The sequence below is a fragment of the Rhinoraja longicauda genome, chromosome 7, assembly GCF_053455715.1.
Source record: "Rhinoraja longicauda isolate Sanriku21f chromosome 7, sRhiLon1.1, whole genome shotgun sequence".
Lineage (NCBI taxonomy): Eukaryota > Metazoa > Chordata > Chondrichthyes > Rajiformes > Arhynchobatidae > Rhinoraja > Rhinoraja longicauda.
In genome coordinates this window covers 4,740,795-4,754,576 of record NC_135959.1, presented here as the reverse complement: position 1 = coordinate 4,754,576, position 13,782 = coordinate 4,740,795, and the positions used below count along the sequence as shown (strand labels likewise).

At 50.7% G+C, this 13,782-nt stretch overlaps 1 protein-coding gene across 2 annotated transcripts in view; it reads right to left on the bottom strand.

Moving 5' to 3' along the window:
- Positions 1 to 13,782, bottom strand: part of myo7aa (myosin VIIAa) — a 148,296-nt gene that overhangs the window by 104,805 nt on the left and 29,709 nt on the right. For both annotated transcript variants that reach the window (XM_078402011.1, XM_078402012.1), the window contains 6 exons: positions 11,358 to 11,542; positions 9,800 to 9,921; positions 7,241 to 7,383; positions 5,541 to 5,654; positions 1,727 to 1,880; positions 111 to 187 (listed from right to left, as the gene is read on the bottom strand). In XM_078402011.1, the coding sequence (XP_078258137.1) occupies positions 111 to 187; positions 1,727 to 1,880; positions 5,541 to 5,654; positions 7,241 to 7,383; positions 9,800 to 9,921; positions 11,358 to 11,542 (795 nt within the window). The remainder of the gene's footprint in view (positions 1 to 110; positions 188 to 1,726; positions 1,881 to 5,540; positions 5,655 to 7,240; positions 7,384 to 9,799; positions 9,922 to 11,357; positions 11,543 to 13,782) is intronic.

Sequence of the window (13,782 nt, the reverse complement as noted above, 5' to 3'; positions counted from 1 at the left end):
CAACCGTAATCGCGAATCGTACACGCATGCACGGTGACACACACACACATGGATGCACCCACACGGATGGACACACATACAGGCACACGGACAACTGACCACATATTCACCTCGAGGAGAGTGGCAGCAGTCAAGAGTTGACTAGAGTACACCACCTCACATGAATCCAAGTTATCGTACATTCGAGCTGAAGAGCAAAGAAGACACAAACGTTATCTCATCTACAATGAAACAATCGCCTGGAGTGTTGGCGAAGTCAAACAAGATGGGCATTTCAGAAGGTTTTAGATATAGAGACATGGGTGATCAGCCATGATCACGATGAACGGCGGTGATGGCACGAAGGGCCAAAATGGCCTCCTCCTGCACCTATTTTCTCTGTTCTATTCTATGTTCTGGAGGATGTTCAGTTCTGGGCACCATGTTATAGGAAAGATATTGTCAAGCTTGAAAGGGTTCAGAAAGATTTACGAGGATGTTGCCAGGACTAGAGGGTGTGAGCTACAGGGAGAGGTTGAGTAGGCTGGGTCTCTATTCCATGGAGCGCAGGAGGATGAGGAGGGAACTTATAGAGGTGTACAAAATCATGAGGGGAATAGATCGGGTAGATGCACAGAGGTCTCTTGCCCAGAGTAGGGGAATCAAGGACTAGAGGACACAGGTTCAAGGTGAAGGGGAAAAGATTTAATAGGGATCAGACGGGTAACGTTCTCACACAAAGGGTGGTGAGTGTATGGAACAAGCAGCCAGAGGAGGTAATTGAGGCTGGGACTATCCCATCATTTAAGAAACAGTTTGACAGGTACATGGACAGGACAGGTTTGGAGGGTTAAGGACCAAGCGCAGGCAAGTGGGACTAGTGTAGCTGGGACATTGTTGGCCGGTGTGGGCGATTTGTTTCATACAATAGGTGCAGGAGTAGGCCATTCAGCACTTCGAGCCAGCACCGCCATTCAATGTGATCCTGGCTGATCATCCACAATCAGTACCCCGTTCCTGCCTTCTCCCCATACCCCCTGACTCCGCTATCCTTAAGAGCTCTATCTAGCTCTCTCTTGAATGTATTCAGAGAATTGGCCTCAACTGCCTTCTGAGGCAGAGAATTCCACCAATTTACAACTCTCTGACTGAAAATGTTTAGGATGTTTTCAGTCGTGGGAGAGCCTCGGACTAGAGGGCATAGCCTCAGAATAAAAGGACGCACCTCTATGTTTCTATGTGACGTTTCAGGTCGAGATGCTACTTCAGACAGTTGGGGGAAAGCGAAGCGAGAGACGGAGACGGTGATTTAGAGTAAGATACAGAACAAATGAATGAAAGGTGAGCAAACAAATCAGGGACGATAAAGGAAACGGGTGGCACGGTGGCGCAGCGGTAGAGTTGCTGCCTTACAGCGAATGCAGCGCTGGAGACTCAGGTTCGATCCCGACTACGGGCGCCGTCTGTACGGAGTTTGTACGTTCTCCCCGTGACCTGCGTGGGTTTTCTCCGAGACCTTCGGTTTCCTCCCACACTCCAAAGACGTGCAGGTTTGTAGGTTAATTGGCTGGGCAAATGTAAAAATTGTCCCTAGTGGGCTGCAGGATAGTGTTAATGTGCGGGGATCGCCGGGCGGCGCGGACCCGGTGGGCCGAAGGGGCCTGTTTCCGCGCTGTATCTCTAAATCTGCGGGCGAGGTGAAAACGAGTCACAGACAACGAGACTCAACGAGAATGTGTAGACTCACGCTCGTACGAGAGGTTTCCCATGTGTAGGATGGCTGCCATCAGCTTGCTGATCTCCCAGTTCTCCGTGTCGGTGAACATGAGGACCTTCATGGCCGAGCGGATGTTGGCGTACTCCTTGCTGTCATCCCGGCCGTCGCAGATGGTGCACCGTCCCTGCAGCAAACATCTCAGACGTCACGCGCGCCAGGCCGCGCCACGCCGCGCCGGAACTGAAGCCCGCAAAGACCACAAGTCACAGGAGCAGAATCGGAGCAGCTCGGCCCAAAGAGTCTACTCCGCCATTCAATCATGGCTGACCTGTCTTTCCCTCTCAACCGCATTAGAGTCATACAATCGACAATAGGTGCAGGAGGAGGCCATTCGGCCCTTCGCTCCATTCGGCCATTCACTGCGGTCGTGGCTGATCATCCACAATCAGTACCCCGTTCCTGCCTTCTCCCCATACCCCCTGACTCTTCTCCCTGAATGCATTCAAGAGAGAGCTCTTAAGGATAGCGGAGTCAGGGGGTATGGGGAGAAGGCAGGAACGGGGTACTGATTGAGAATGATCAGCCATGATCACATTGAATGGCGGTGCTTGCTTGAAGGGCCGAATGGCCTCTTCCTGCAGTATTCTCAAAGGTCTGTCTATTGTCACGTGCACCAATTAAGGAATTGAAGGTCATAAGACCATAAGACATAGGAGCAGAATTAACCTCGTAAACCTACGCTGCACGCCCTCAATAGCAAGAATATCCTTCCTCAAATTTGGAGACCAAAACTGCACACAGTACTCCAGGTGCAGTCTCACCAGGGCCCTGTACAACTGCAGAAGGACCTCTTTGCTCCTATACTCAACTCCTCTTGTTATGAAGGCCAACATTCCATTGGCTTTCTTCACTGCCTGCTGTACCTGCATGCCTCCTTTCAGTGACTGATGCACTAGGACACCCAGATCTCGTTGTACGTCCCCTTTTCCTAACTTGACACCATTCAGATAATATTCCATTGGCTTTCTTCACTGCCACTGAAACATCCTCTCCACATCCACACACTATCCAGGCCTTTCACTATTCAGTAGGTTTTAATGAGATCTAAAGAGGTGGCGAGGGGAGTCCAAGATTAATGCACAAGTGCATCAAATCAGGCTGGTATAAAATAATCTGAAGTGAGTTAATGCACCGAGCAAGTTATCAACGGGTGAAGAACCAGGTGGACAGTTGCAAAGATGTAGGTATGGAGAGAAGGCAGGTACAGGTTACTGAGCTGGATGATCAGCCATGATCATATTGAATGGTGGTGCAGGCTCGAAGGGCCGAATGGCCTACTCCTGCACCTATTTTCTATGTTACCACAGTACTGATCCAGAGTTCAAAGTCTTTTCTGTTACAGATACAGCATGGAAACAGGATCTTCAGCCCGCCAAGTCCACGCCAACCACCTGTTCGCACTATTTTCAAAGGTCTGTCTATTGTCACGTGCACCAATTAAGGTACAGTGAAACTCGATTACCAGAAGCAGAAACAAAGAACACGCAAAGAACAACATATAAGAGAGACACAGAGTGCTGGAGTAACTCAGCGTGTCAGGCAGCGTCTCTGAAGAAAGTGGATAGAAGACCTAGAGAAGAGTCCGGATACGAAACGTTGCCTATCCATGTTGTATAGAAAATAGAAACATAGAAAATAGGTGCAGGAGGAGGCCATTTGGCCCTTCGAGCCAGCACCGCCATTCATTGTGATCATGGCTGATCATCCATAATCAGTAACCCTTCTCCCTATATCCCTTGATTCTGCTGGCCCCTCGAGCTCTATCTAACTCTCCTTTAAATTCATCCAGTGAATTGGCCTCCACTGCCCTCTGTGGCAGAGAATTCCACAAATTCACAACTCTCTGGGTGAAAAAGTTTCTTCTCACCTCAGTTTTAAATGGCCTCCCCTTTAGTCTCAGATTGTGTCCCGTGGTTCTGGACTCCCCCAACATTGGGAACACTTTTCCTGCATCGAGCTTGTCCAGTCCTTTTATAATTTTCCACGTCTCTTTCAGATCCCCTCTCATCCTTCTAAACTCCAGTGAATACAAGCTCAGTCTTTCCTCATGTGACAGTCCCACCATCCCGGGGATTAACCTCGTGATGCTCTCCCATGAGATGCAGCCTGACCTGCCATAAGATCATAATAAAAAATCATAAGTGATAGGAGTAGAATTAGGCCATTCGGCCCATCAAGTCTAGGCCGCCATTCAATCATGGCTGATCTGTCTCTCCCCTCCCAACCCCAGTCTCCTGCCTTCTCCGAGTTGCTCCAGCACTTTGTATCCCTCTTTGGCCTAATCTGCCTGACCCTCTGAGTTGTTCCTGCACTGTATGTATCCCGATATAACAATTGGGCGTGCAGCATAGGTTTACTAGGTTAATTCCCGGAATGGCGGGACTGTCGTATGTTGAAAGACTGGAGCGACTAGGCTTGTATACACTGGAATTTAGAAGGATGAGAGGGGATCTTATCGGAACATATAAGATTATTAAGGGGTTGGACACATTAGAGGCAGGAAACATGTTCCCAATGTTGGGGGAATCCAGAACCAGGGGCCACAGTTTAAGAATAAGGGGTAGGCCATTTAGAACGGAGACGAGGATAAACTTTTTCAGTCAGAGAGTTATAAATCTGTGGAATTCTCTGCCTCAGAAAGCAGTGGAGGCCAATTCTCTGAATGCATTCAAAAGAGAGCTAGATAGAGCTCTTAAGGATAGCGGAATCAGGGGGTATGGGGAGAAGGCAAGAACGGGGTACTGATTGTGGATGATCAGACATGATCACAGTGAATGGCGGTGCTGGCTCGAAGGGCCGAATGGCCTACTCCTGCACCTATTGTCTATTGTCCTTCTGAAAAGAACGCCATTTAATTCTGAGGCTGTGACCTCTAGTCCGAGACTCTTCCACTAGTGGGACCATCTTCTCCACATCCACGCTATCCAGGCCTTTCACTATATGGTAAGTTTCAATGAGTTTCCCCCCCACCCCCCCCTCATTCTTCTATATTCCAGCGAGTACAGGTGTTAAAGCCCGCCCCGCGCTCTGAATTAACAAACACCGCCAGACACTGATGCTCATATGTTAAAGACACGACTTTATTAGGCTAGTGAGCGTGGGAGAATCACTGCAAGTACGGTCACATACTTGCCAGCTCTTCTCGGCCGTCCCACTACAATTATTTATGTGCCCCGGCACATGTGTAGCTTTAGATTTTTAGATTTAGAGATACAGCGCGGAAACAGGCCCTTCGGCCCACCGAGTCCGCGCCGCCCAGCGATCCCCGCACATCAACAGTATCCTACACACACTAGGGACAATTTTAACATTTACCCAGTCAATTAACCTACACACCTGTACGTCTTTGGAGTGCGGGAGGAAACCGAAGATCTCTGAGAAAACCCACGCAGGTCACGGGGAGAACGTACAAACTCCGTACAGACGGCGCCCGTAGTCAGGATCGAACCCGAGTCTCCGGCGCTGCATTCGCTGTAAGGCAGCAACTCTACCGCTGCGCCACCGTGCCGCCACTAATCACACAATCGGCACATTTCTGCACCGGTTCCCATTGTCGGGGACAGACTTGTTGTTCTCTGCGGTACTGCCAGGTATCGGGACTTTCTCCTTCAGTCACAACACCCTCTGCAGTTATGCAAAAACCACCTGTTATACTTTAGCTGGCAATGCCAAGTAAGTAAAGCAGGCTCACCACGCGCAACACGCAGTCTGTACACATTAACTCTTCAACCCCCATCCTCCCCAGTGCCGCCAAGCGCTCATCATGAGACGGTCACCTTCTCACCATGGTCAAGTAGGTGTAGTCCGTGGGCCTTCCCAGCCCGAGCTTCTTCTTCTGGTCTGGGCTCATCCCCATCAGCATGCAGTAGAAAATGTGGTAGTTCCTCTCCCCATTGGCCTGTCGAAGAGCAGATCGATCACAATCAACCAAAGTGGCAACGAGGAGAACACAATCACAATCAATCACAATCACACTGTATTATCCAAGTATGTTTTTTGCAACATACGAACAAACTTCATTTGCCGCACAGTCATTAACAATAAAAAGCAACAGTCACGGTGGCGCGGCGGTAGAGTTGCCGCCTTACAGCGAATGCAGCGCCGGAGACTCAGGTTCGATCCTGACCACGGGCGCCGTCTGTACGGAGTTTGTACGTTCTCCCCGGATTAGGGGGTATGGAGAGAAGGCAGGTACGGGATACTGAGTTGGATGATCAGCCATGATCATATTGAATGGCGGTGCAGGCTCGAAGGGCCGAATGGCCTACTCCTGCACCTATTTTCTATGTTTCTATGTTTCTATGATCTATTGAACCAACAGTGTCCACACGAACGATAGTCCTTCCACAGCGGGCAAACCCCCGGCAGAATTAGCCCCTCTGCCTAGACTTTCCAGAAGTATTATACAGTACTCCAAACCTTTTCAGCCTACATTTATAGATGAACCCAATCCCCTCATTTCCACCCAAGGACCAAAACAGTCTTTCCAGGTGAGGCAGAGGTTCACCTGCACCTCCTCCAACCTCATCTACTGTATCCGCTGTTCCAGGTGTCAACTTCTCTACATCGGCGACACCAAGAGCAGGCTCGGTGATCGTTTCGCGCAACACCTCCGCTCAGTCTGTCTTAACCAACCTGATCTCACGGTGGCTCAGCACTTCAACTCCCCCTCCCACTCCCACACTGACCTTTTCATTCTGGGCCGACTCCAGGAATATTTCGCTTGGGTAGCTTACACAACAGCGGTATGAACATTGACTTCTCTAACTTCAGATAGTCCCTGCTTTCCCTCTCTCTCCATCCCCTCCCAATTCCCAGTTCTCCCACCAGTCTCCGACCACATTCTATCTTTGTCCCGCCCCCTCCCCTGACATCAGTCTGAAGAAGGGTCTCGACCCGAAACGTCACCCATTCCTTCTCTCCCGAGATGCTGCCTGGCCCCGCTGAGTTACTCCAGCATTTTGTGTCTACCCCCATTTCCAAAGCCAGGCTAAAACCAGCAAAACATTGCAATATCTTTAAACAGGGGAGAAACTGTCGAATTTGTCGAGACTCTTCAACAAATTGCATCGACCTCTACCGTGCGCGTTGCTAGCTCGCTATTTTGTTTAGTTTAGAAGATACAGCACGGAAACAGGCCCTTCGGCCCACCGAGTCAGTGCCAACCAGCGATCCCCGCACACTAAAACACTATCCTACACACAGTAGGGACAATTTACATTTATACCGAGCCAATTAGACCCAACAAAGCTGTACGTCTTTGGAGTGTGGGAGGAAACCGAAGACCTTGGAGAAAACCCACGCAGGTGACGGGGAGAACGTACAAACTCCGTACAGACAACACCCGTAGTCGGGATCGAGGCCGGGTCTGGCGCTGTAAGGCAGCAACTCTACCGCTGCGCCACCGTGCAGCCTTGTCTTCAATGCCCATCCCCACTGCCGTTAATTCATTCAACCCCCCCCCCCCCACACACGGCAGGTTACCTGGCGACAAACACGAGACTTCTCCAGGAGATACTGCTCTATCTTGGCTCCTTCAATGGCCCCACGCTTGTTAAAATGGATGTCAATGTATTTCCCAAAGCGGCTGGAGTTATCGTTCCTTATGGTCTTGGCGTTCCCAAAGGCTGCGGCAGAAAAAAAAAGCAAAGCGTGGACTGGCCATGGGCACAAAGCAGTAACTTGGACCAAACTCACATTTCGCTTGGGCAGCTTGCAGCCCAGCGGTATGAACATTGACTTCTCCAACTTTAGATAGTTCCTCTGTCTCTCTCTTCCCCTCCTCCTTCCCAGATCTCCCTCTATCTTCCTGCCTCCACCTATATCCTTCCTTTGTCCCACCCCCCCTGACATCAGTCTGAAGAAGGGTCTCGACCCGAAACGTCACCCATTCATTCTCTCCTGAGATGCTGCCTGACCTGCTGAGTTACTCCAGCATTTTGTGAATAAATACCTTCGATTTGTACCAGCATCTGCAGTTATTTTCTTACTCTATTGGACCACACTAAAGGTCGATCACAAGTGAGAAGTTCATTGGTGAAGAAAGCTAATGGCACGTCGGCCTTCATAACGAGAGGACTACAGTTGTACAGGGCCCTGGTGAGACCACGTCTGGAGTATTGCATGCAGTTTTGGTCTCTTAATTTGAGGAAGGACGTCCTTGCTATTGAGGCAGTGCGGCGCAGGTTCACCAGGTTAATCCCCAGGATGGATGGACTGTCATACGAGGAAAGATTGGAAAGACTGGGCTTGTATTCACTGGAGTTCAGAAAGACGAGAGGGGATCTTATAGAGACGTATAAAATTATAAAAGGACTAGACAAGCTAGATGCAGGAAAAATGTTCCCAATGTTGGGCGAATCCAGAACCAGGGGCCACAGTCTTACAATAAAGGGGTCCATTTAAAACTGAGGTGAGAAGGAACTTTTTCACCCAGAGAATTGTGAATTTGTGGAATTCTCTGCCACAGAAGGCAGTGGAGGCCAATTCACTGGATGAATTTAAAAGAGAGTTAGATAGAGCTCTAGGGGCTAGTGGAATCAAGGGATATGGGGAGAAGGCAGGCACGGGTTACTGATTGTGGATGATCAGCCATGATCACAATGAATGGCGGTGCTGGCTCGAAGGGCCAAATGGCCTCCTCCTGCACCTATTGTCTATGTTTCTATGTGATAATTTGGAATATTGCGAGTCATTTTGGGCCCCATATCTGAGGAATAATGTGCTGACTCTGGAGAGGGTCCAGAGAAGGTTTACAAGAACGATCCCAGGAATGAGTGGGTTAACCTATGATCAGCGTTTGACGGCACTGGGCCTGTACTCACTGGAGTTTAGAAGAATGAGGGGGGGGGACCTGAATGAAACTTACCAAATAGTGAGAGGCTTGGATAGAGTGGATGTGGAGAGGAAGTTTCCACTAGTGGGAGAGTCTAGGACTAGAGGTCACAGCCTCAGAATTGAAGGACGTTCATTTAGGAAGGTGATGAGGAGGAATTTCTTTAGTCAGAGGGTGGTGAATCTGTGGAATTAATTGCCACAGAAAGCTGTGGAGGCCAAGTCAGTGGATATTTTTTAAGGCAGTGACAGATAAATTCTTGATTTGTACGGGGTGCCAGGGGTTATGGAGAGAAAGCAGGAGAATGGGGTTAGGAGGGAGAGATAGATCAGCCAGGATTGAATGGCGGAGTAGACTTGATGGGCCGAATGGCCTAATTCTGCTCTTATCACTGGAATTTAGAAGGATGAGAGGAGATCTTATCGAAACATTTAAGATTATTAAGGGGTTGGACACGTTAGAGGCAGGAAACATGTTCCCAATTTTGGGGGAGTCCAGAACAAGGGGCCACAGTTTAAGAATAAGGGGTAGGCCATTTAGAACTGAGATGAGGAAAAACTTTTTCAGTCAGAGAGTTGTGAATCTGTGGAATTCTCTGCCTCAGAAGGCAGTGGAGGCCAATTCTCTGAATGCATTCAAGAGAGAGCTAGATAGAGCTCTTGAGGATAGCGGAGTCAGGGGGTATGGGGAGAAGGCAGGAACGGGGTACTGATTGAGAATGATCAGCCATGATCACATTGAATGGCGGTGCTGGCTCGAAGGGCCGAATGGCCTCCTCCTGCACCTATTGTCTATCACTTATGACAGGAGCAGAATTAGGCCATTCGGCCCATCAAGTCTACTCTGGCGGTACCAGGCACCCACCCGAAGGCTCGTCGGTCGGTCGGTCGGTCGGTCGGTTGGCGTGACCGGGAGGGAGTTGGAGACGTGGGACGCGAGGAGCAAGGGCCAGTGGGAGGGTGAGCCGGGGTAAGGCCGCCAGCTGCAGGCTTCAGGGTGGGCTGCAGGAGGTGCTGCTCCCCGGGACACGGAGATGGCCGGGAGAGGAGAGGACAGGGTTCACAGGAACTGCTCCAGTACATCGCGAGCACGGGCCGACCCGGACTTTGGACTTTGAATAATGGCGGCAAAACATGGCGGCGCCCGCAGGTGTAACGTACGCAATAGGAATTTCACCGTGCGGTTGGACACGTGAGACATTGACATACCTTCTAGAATGGGATTTGCCTCAAGGACCTGCTGCTCAATCCAGGAGTGTTGTCCACTGATCGCGGCCAAGAACTGCAGTATCAGCTTCGTGCTCTCTGTTTTACCAGCTCCAGACTCCCCACTAGATAGACACGGAAAAGATAGAGACGCAGAGGCACGGAGACACAGAGAGACACAGGGACACAGAGAGACACAGAGAGACACAGAGACACAGAGACAGACACAGAGACACAGAGACACAGAGACACAGAGACACAGAGACACAGAGACACAGAGACACAGAGACACAGAGACACAGAGACACAGAGACACAGAGACACAGAGACACAGAGACACACAGAGACACACAGTGACACACAGACACACACAGACACACAGACACACAGACACACAGACACACAGACACACAGACACACAGACACACAGACACACAGACACACAGACACACAGAGTTACACAGAGTTACACAGAGTTACACAGACACACAGAGTTACACAGAGTTACACAGAGTTACACAGAGTTACACAGTGTGGAAACAGGCCCATCGGCCCAACTTGCCCACACCGACCAACATGCCCCAGCTCCATTAGTCCCACCTGCCCGCGTTTGAACTTTATCCCTCCAAACCCGTCCTATCCATGTACCTGCCTAACTGTTTCTTAAACGTTGGGATAGTCCCAGCCTCAACTACCTCCTCCGGCAGCTCGTTCCATACACCCACCACCCTCTGCGTGAAAATGTTACCCCTCAGATTCTTATTAAATCTTTTTTTTCCCCCTTCACCTTAAACCCATGTCCTCTGGTCCTCGATTCCCCTACTCTGGTCAAGAGACTCCCTGCGTCTACCCGATCTATTCCTCTCATGATTTTGTACACCTCTATAAGATCCCCCCTCATCCTCCTGCGCTCCATGGAATAGAGACCCAGCCTGCTCGACCTCTCCCTGTACCTCACACCATGAGGTGTTAAAGTTTACCCATCATGCATGCATCCAAACTCTGTCGTTCAGCAAAGATTGCTTTGTCTCAGTAAACCAATAACCAGAGTCTACACTCATTTGCTAGGTTACTGCCCGAGGAAATGAGCAGTGAAGTTTCAGTGGAGGAACAACAAACCCGTTTTTAGACACAAAGGTAGTCACAAAATGCCGGAGTAACTCAGCGGGTCAGGCAGCATCTCAGAAGGCAGTGGAGGCCAATTCTCTGGATGCATTCAAGAGAGAGCTAGATAGAGCTCTTAAGGATAGCGGGGTCAGGGGGTATGGGGAGAAGGCAGGAACGGGGTACTGATTGAGAATGATCAGCCATGATCACATTGAATGGCGGTGCGTACAGGCTCGAAGGGCCGAATGGCCTCCTCCTGCACCTATTGTCAATTATCTCGGGAGACTTCGGCCTGAAGAAGGGTCTTGACCCTAAACGTCACCCATTCCTTCTCTCCCGAGACGCTGCCTGACCCGCTGAGTTACTCCGGCACTTTGTGTCTTACCTTCGATTTAAAGCAGCACCTGCAGTTTCTTTTCCTCGGGTAGACAGCAGGCGAGCCCGGGGGTCTCACCTGATAATGCAGCACTGATCTCTGTTGTTACGCTGCATGTTGAAGTAGCAGTTGTCGGCGATGGCAAAGATGTGAGGTGGCATCTCGCCGATCTTCCTGTTGGTGTAGTATCGGATCTGCTCGGCCGTGTAGATGGGCAGCAGCTGGTAGGGGTTCACGGCCACTAGGATGGAGCCCGTGTAGGTCTGAAACGGTCACATCACGCCCATTACCAGTGGACCTCCAAACTAGGGTCGCCAACCTTCTCACTCCTCGTGACCTCACCCATGTGCTCCCGCTCCACCAATGGCAGCCGCCCAGGGCGGGAGGAGGGTTGCTACGCAATCTCCGTTAGGCTGCGTCAGGGCCTCCGGGCCTACACTGTCCGGGCCGGCAGCAGCCCCCCCCCGGGCCTACAGCGGCCCCCGGGTCTACAGTGCCCAGGCCTACAGCAGCCCCCTGGGCCTACAGCTCCCGCCCCCCCCCCCGGGCCTACAGCGGCCCCCCGGGCCTACTGTGTCCGAGCCTACTGTGTCCGGGCCTACTGAGTCCGGGCCTACTGTGTCCGGGCCTACTGTGTCCGGGCCTACTGTGTCCGGGCCTACAGCGCCCCCTGGGACTATTATGGGACAAGGGCGGTCCCGTACGGGACAAACCAATTTAGCCCAATATAGACAATAGACAATAGATGCAGGAGTAGGCCATTCGGCCCTTCGAGCCAGCACCACCATTCAATGTGATCATGGCTGATCATACGGGATGTCCCGGCTAATACGGGACAGTTGGCAACCCTACTCCAAACCCCACAGCCAGCCCTCACTCCTCCTGCAGAGCTCCCCCCCCCTCCCCCTCACCAAACACTTCATGCCAGGAACAACTGTGCCCGACCTCACCAAGGAAACACATTCACATGGAACGTGGAACAGGAACAAGCCCTTCGGCCCGCAATGGCCGTGCCGATAGTGATGCCAAGATAAACTAATCTCTGCTTGTACGTAGAAACATTGAACATAGGTGCAGGAGCAGGCCATTCGGCCCTTCGAGCCAGCACCGCCATTCAATATGATCATGGCTGATCATCCAAAATCAGTACCCCGTTCCTGCTTTTTTCCCCCGTGTCCCTTGATTCCGTTAGCCCTAAATTCCAACTCTCTCTTGAAAACCTCCAGTGAATCGGCCTCCACTGCCTTCTGTGGCAGAGAATTCCACAGATTCACAACTCTCTGGGCGAAAAAGTTTTCCCTCATCTCAGTCCCAAATGGCCTCTCCCCCTTATTCTTCAACTCTGGCCCCTGGGGTTCTGGACTCCAACTCCCAACATCGGGAACATTTTCCGGCACGTGATCCATATCGTATCATCAGTCAGAGAAGCAGAATCGGGCCATTCGGCCCATCGAGTCTACTCCGCCATTCAATCAATCCCTCCATGCATGCCCTGTGCCTGTTAAACGCCACTATCGTATCTGCCTCCACCTCCACCACCAGCCCTGGCAAAGCCTTTCAGCGTCTCCGCCATTCTAAAAATAAAAAACATTGTCCCACACACCCCCAAGTTTGATTTGATTTGGTGTGGGTAGACACAGAATGGTGGAGTAACTCAGCGGGTCAGGCAGTGTCTCAGGAGAGAAGGAATGGGTGACGTCTCGGGTCGAGACCTTTCTTCTCGACCCGAAACGTCACCCATTCCTTCTCTCCCGAGATGCTGCCTGTCCCGCTGAGTTGCTCCGGCATTTTGTGTCTACCTCTGATTTAAACCAGCATCTGCAGTTTTTTTCCCCTATTGATTTGGTGCGGGCTTTGATGTGCCAAACATCCCGTTTCCGTTTACAAAGTTGGGTTGAAATTGGGCGTGGTTTAATTTTCCCTCTGAATACATCTCTCTATCTTATAAACTCTTACAAGGCCATTCACCGCATCAAAGACCTCCACCGGGCCAATTCTTAGACTTCTCAATCATAACCTGTTGTTGCCAGGTCCAGAGGGTGTGAGCGAGAGGGAGGGAGAGGTTGAGTAGGCTGGGTCTCTATTCCATGGAGCGCAGGAGGATGAGGGGAGATCTTATAGAGGTGTACAAAATCATGAGAGGGAATTGAACATTCAGGGGTACACAACGTATAGAAAAGACAGACAGGTGGGCAGAGGGGGTGGGGTCGCTCTGTTGGTAAGGAATGATATTCATTCCCTTGCAAGGGGTGACATAGAATCAGGAGATGTAGAATCAGTATGGATAGAAATGAGAAATTGTAAGGGTAAAAAGACCCTAATGGGAGTTATCTACAGGCCCCCAAACAGTAGCCTCGACATAGGGTGCAAGTTGAATCAAGAGCTAAATTTGGCATGTCACAAATGTAATGCTACGGTGGTTATGGGAGATTTCAACATGCAGGTAGACTGGGAAAATCAGGTTGGTAATGGACCCCAGGAAAGAGAGTTTGTGGAGTACCTC